Raw genomic sequence first — 6,000 nt, forward strand, 5'->3', positions numbered from 1 at the left:
AAGAGGATGAAAATACTTCGCGTAAATCCAAATCATAATTGGGAAGGACTTAAGGAAATAGGCATGGAAAGAAAATTAAAATTTATACCGCAATGTTCTCCTAAACCTGTCCTAAACTGATTACATATTTGTGTATCACAGTTTGTAATGATGTACACGAAAATCTTAAATCCGATATTCGTAAACTTTTCTAACTCCTTATGCAAGAGATAATCTCAGAAATGTAGGTAACTGTAACATTAAAATGTATGATTTTGTGGATGAGGGAAAGTACCACACAATTACAAAGGAAATAAACAGGAGACTGAGTTAAAAAAGAAAAGAACAATAACAAAGCAAGACCAAAAAGCAAAAATTTGTCATTTATTGTCGATGAACATTACAAAATAACCTTATATCGTAAAAAGTCAATGTGTTCAAATATAACTTCTTTCTTCTAAATATGCTGTTACAGTCATTTCTGTATATGGAGAACTACGTTAACCTCTGATAGTGGATTGGCAGTGAAGTATGGCAGGGCATCTCCTTTGTAGATTGTCTGCACATTATCAAAGAAACGTCATAAAACTTCAACTCATTTCAAAGGACTTGTAGTCAATATGAGGAGGTAACAAGTGCCAAAAGCCTTTAACACAGTTAAACAGAGACCGAATGGTATTCACAAGACATTACAGATCGCAGAACATTCCACACACGAAGGGCAGGCGCGAACCCAAGTTTACCACAATGAATGTCCCGCGCGCGAGCAACAAATGAGATTCCACTGTCACACTGAAAACAGCTGTCGCTGGCAGAGCCGCTGATGTGTTTCCGACCGCAAGCATAATGTTCGTATCCCTTAGCCGAAGTGCTAGAGAGGTTTTCTATTTGTGAAGTAATACAATCGCCTTTTTTAAGCGTGGAAAGGCAGTGTGTGAATCCGTATTTATTCTTTCTGTAGTTTGGACGGTTCTGTAGTGTATTACCAATCATTTTTGTGGTACTCGTTGCGTATTCTGTTCTTTGCAATTTCTTCCCTATTTAGCACTGTATTTTTGAGAGGAATCATTCCCATTTCGCACCATAGTTGTTGCATGCCACAGTTTAAAAATTCATAGCAAAAACTACGTTTGAGATCATTGTACATAATGAGAGAAGCTTTCTGTGTCTGACCTAGGCCGATAAAAGCATTAATTATCCACTTTTAACCATGGATACTCATTTTACTTGTGCTTTCGATACGTGAGAGAATTTTTAGTATTAGTTCGGTCTCAGACTCTGACCTTGCTGAGGTTGGAAATGAATCGGTGGTTACCGTTCAGTACCCCGAATTTTTTCCTAAACCCAAGATTCTTGACAGACAATAAACGAAAACTCTTTCTATTCTACGGAGGGGTTGTTTTAAGAGAGATTGAAGCTTATACAACCGTCGACAACGATGAACACAAAGAAACAGTAGTAGAGATATTTCTGAGGAGAAATACAAAGAAACAGTAGTAGAGATATTTCTGAGGAGAAAACACTTTACAAAAACCTACATGTATCTGTATGAGGAATGGGAACAGTCGAGAGGATAGTAAATTCACAGACTGTTACTTTCTGTACTTTATCGTTAATTTCTCTTGCAAACCTGATCAATATGTCATTCTAATTTTCGATCCATTTAAGCGTGCTTCCGCTAGCTAGAGCTGTTGTCCACAATCTTCTTTAACTTTGACATAACCCTTTAATACTGCTTGTGACTGAACTTTCTGCCTCTGGGCTTTGGTCTTTAACCAATCTAGCAGATAATAATGAATCGCAGGAAGGTCGGATAGCCTTGGTGGAAACGCAGCAGTATCACAGCAATAGGTCGAATTTCTATGGCATGTTGCAGTGATATAACATTCTGCTGATGGGATGAATGTGAAGAGGCCCTATTTGGCAGCAAATGAATTCCAGCCTTAGTTGCAGAAGGAGTATCCTTCAAGTATTTTGGTAATAAATTCTATAGAAATGTTAACTAGTGTCCCGGTAAGACAGTTTCCTAAAATAACTGGACAAACAGGGACTGATGCCAATGAAACCCCATCAACGTTTGACTGAGAAGCGACAATGAAAATTATTGTCCACTAATGTTAATATTCTCACTCTCACAAGTGTGTGTCCTGCAACAAACACCTCAAAAAGCTGTTTTTCAGCAACTGTTAAGAACAGAAAATGTTTTTGCTGCAAGGTATTCTTTCGGAATATCCAGTACAATCACACGGTAACATGTGAGTGAATCCATCTTAGACGGCAATCCAGCACATTTATTGCTCTGTTGTGCGGACGTCTTCGGTTAACATGACAGGAAAGTAAAATTGGTGCAGTGGAAAGGCAAATTGTACGATATGAGCTTTTTTATTGACATGTGAAAACTATCAGAAGAAGTTAATAAAAGATCACCCAAATCATTGGAGTGAATATTAATTTGAAGATATGTAATTGGAATTTACTGATAGCATGATAGCACGCCATCGTATATTCTCCAGTGGTAATATTAATGTCGAATCCCTGAGTATTTAAAAATTTCTCATCTACAGTGAATATAAACATCTTTGGTAATCTAACTTTTTTCTTCCTGGACAACACGAGCTATCCGAAACGACGAGGACATTTGGCATTCTTCGTCAAGGTGAGGGGCAAAATTGTCAGTAACTGATGTGCTGTAGGATTTCAGCAGAGAAGCACTGTTGGCAGGTTCTCGACTGCCTTTCTTCGCCAGCTGGACGCTACTATTCGAACAGCGCAGTACCTTGTGGCCATTTCAGTGGCCGCGCAAGCGATGCTGCGACTACGACACTCCACTCACTCTGGGGGGCTGACGATTTTCATTGACTGACTTTGAATCTGCGTGGTTTTCGTTAATTGTTGGATGCTCTTCCATCGAGTACACAGGCTATCCGTTCTCCAAATTGGCTCCAAAGTACGCCACCGCATCATCACCTAATGACATCTGTGGTGAGATGATATATACGAGTAGTCAAACAGAAGAAGAGGAAAGCTTCCGTCTACGTACGTAATCTGTCTCGACCAGTATTTTATAAACCAGCATATTACTTCGGAATCAAATGCGGCTTGTTCCTCAGTATTTATAGCATATATAAAATCTATATATGTATTAAAGAAGAATTAACATGTTTTCAGCGGGTAGTGAAAGACATAAATTTTGGATGACAAGTGTAATTTATATGAAGGGTACTATCTTCGCAGATGAACACTGCCCGTTTTGCATCCGCGTTAAACTAGCAGAGGAACCTGAGCAAGTGTCAGGAAAATGTTGTAACAGACAAGCTGTAATAGTTCAGTCGAGAGGCACAATAAGAAAGAAGTCTAACACGCCGCGAAAATCTACATAGAAAATTCAAGGCTCCAGTTCTCAGGCCATATTTTTCGTATACTGTTCAGTGCCCCACGCATCGGTCTCGTAGAGGCAGCAGAGATAGCGTTCGACTGCTAACAGCTCGCACAGAACCATTTAAATGACGATTCCTTCAATTCCAAACAAAAGGTACGTTAACAAATGCAGTAATGAATGACCAGTGCCTTCCGCCTCTTAACTTACAGCGATCTGCATAGTGTAACTTTGGAGATGTTAAGTAGGGTGATTACGAAAAGGAGAGGCGGGTTCGGGATTAGTTCCGTTGATACAGAGGCAAGAGTGATTAACTATTTGCATTTTCTGCTAACAGTCACTGTTATTTGTTTGTAATGTTTACTTTAACATATTGGAAGGCGTTTCGAGTGTGTTCTGCTAAACTTTAGCTGTTTACACACACAGAAAGTTGTTACCTAAAAATAAAACGTCATAAAATAAATTAAAATATCGATGGTAGGCAGTGAAAACCTCCCAACTCCGTCTGTCTGCGAAAACCTCTAATTCCACTAGGCAGTAACTCAATTCACCAAACAGAAATTTGAAAGTGCATGGATTTCTCAAATCTGTCAATAACTAGAATTTTGCTATATAGTTACACAAGTAGCAACATTATCTGTATCACTTGCCCGCGAAAGGCAAAGGTCTCAAGTTCGAGTCTCGGTCTGGCACACAGTTTTAACCTGCCAGGAAGTTTCATAACAAAATGGAGTTACGAAGTTTTCATTTCCTACCATCGATATGACTTTTCGTGTACTGTTCGCTGCTGGTGTGGATTAGTTTAAGACATTTTATTTTTAAGTACGATTTTCTTTATGTATAAACGTCTGAATATGAGCAGAATATTCTCGAAACGCTTTGAATTTTGTCAAATTAAAAATAAAAGTAAATAAAAGTGACTGTTAGCAGATAATACAAATAACTAATTATTCCTCACAGACACAGTACCCTGACGTAGACTTAAGGCCAGAAGTAGTTATGAGTCAAGAAGAGTGTATCCAGGATCTGAGCTTTGGGAAAGGAGGGGGGGGGGGAGTGGAAGGGAGTTCCGTGTAAGCTCGTAGAGGAAACGAGGCACAAAAATGAAACTTAAAATTGCTGAATAACTGTGTTTATTAAGCAGTAAGCATATTAATGTTATTACTTTACAATATGTATCTAATAGCAAACATGTGCTTAACTGAAAGAGTGCTGTTTGTATGACATTCGTACATATTTTTTAGTATCGCGAAGGTAACGCTCATATACATGTGAATACGTTTTTAGCTGTTTTTGACATTGCCTGGTAACGCGAGGAAAAAGTCGTAAGCTAAAGGTGTAACGCTATTGAAAGGTATTTGAACGCAGACCGATATGAAATTTTTAATTGCAAAGAGAAGAGCAGCGAACAGCGATACAGTTGTGAAATTTCATGACAAATGCTTCTGGTTACATCCGCTGCTAGTCAGTACTTATTACATGTTTCGCCTTCTCATCATACTGATACTGAACTGATACGTCTGCCTGTATGGCGACGCCGGGTGCGGATTAGGTACCGATATCTAAAGTTCATGAGTTTTTTTCTAGGGGTTGCACGCTCTTACATTGAGGTGTTAGAGATGAATCGGACTGAACGAAGTTGAGAGAGGAAATAGACCGTAATGTTTCCTAAGATATCATCGTAGCATTCGCTTAGAGTAATTTAAGGAAATAGCTGGGAGACACAAATCGGAATGGTCAGATAACGATGTGAACCCTCTCGCGCCTCTGACACCACGCCATTGTCCACTGCCGCGGATTTTGTGGTAGTTTGTGGGTGTAAAGATCTTTATGGTGATTAAGCCACCTCATCTGCTCTATTTATGTGCGGGCACAACTCACTTGTACTCGAGGAAATCAGTACACATCTCCTTAGCTGGAAGACAGGAAACATGCTGGACTCGGAATTGAATGACAGGTGGTTAGCAAAGTAGAAGCGCGTTCCTGAGGACAGCGAGTCAGGCCCTGCACACTCGACAGCGAACGGTACGCACCTTGAGGCGTCGCGGCGCCGGCGCCTTCGCCAGAGGTCAGCAGCAGCAGCAGCGGCAAATAGGCCGCCAGTAGCGTCGCAGGACGGCGGTGGGCGTCCGGGCTATGCACCATGGCGAGGCGGCGGTCGCCACAAGACCACGAGAACAACAACAACAACGGTAACAACAATAACAACAGAGATACCCGCACAGCGCTACAGCTGCGAGACCGCGGCACCCGACATCACACTCCGGACTCCAAGTCGGCACTGAGGCGGCCTCCAGTCGTGCTCCCTGGAGAGAGCGGCGGTCACGTGGCCGCTGACGTCACTCGTAACGGGTTCCCCGGTGCTCGGAGAAGCGTGTCAGTAGTGGCACATCGCTCGTGGGGTGCGCTCGTACTCACCCACTGGCCTCCTGGTCAGCGTCTGGGTGGCTCGATGGGCCGATCCGGTCCAGTGGTCGTTTCTGGAGCACACTCCGGCCAGCCGAGGACCGAGGGCCGAGCGCCTCTGGTGCAGAGCTCTAGCGAAGACAGGGGAAAGAGCGAGACTTGCAGAAAGCGTGAAGCCATGAAACTAACACAACAGCAATGAACTACACTCTGAGGCTAAATGTTTCCAGATTCAGTCC

At 41.8% G+C, this 6,000-nt stretch overlaps 1 protein-coding gene across 1 annotated transcript in view; it reads right to left on the reverse strand.

Moving 5' to 3' along the window:
* The window catches only part of LOC126184735 (CUB and sushi domain-containing protein 3), a 556,957-nt gene extending 551,324 nt beyond the window's left edge, over positions 1-5,633 (reverse strand). The window contains exon 1 of the mRNA XM_049927276.1: positions 5,389-5,633. Coding sequence (XP_049783233.1) covers positions 5,389-5,500 — 112 coding nt within the window. The 5' untranslated portion in view covers positions 5,501-5,633. The remainder of the gene's footprint in view (positions 1-5,388) is intronic.
* Positions 5,634-6,000: the final 367 nt, after the last annotated feature.

The sequence above is a fragment of the Schistocerca cancellata genome, chromosome 1 (assembly GCF_023864275.1).
Source record: "Schistocerca cancellata isolate TAMUIC-IGC-003103 chromosome 1, iqSchCanc2.1, whole genome shotgun sequence".
Lineage (NCBI taxonomy): Eukaryota > Metazoa > Arthropoda > Insecta > Orthoptera > Acrididae > Schistocerca > Schistocerca cancellata.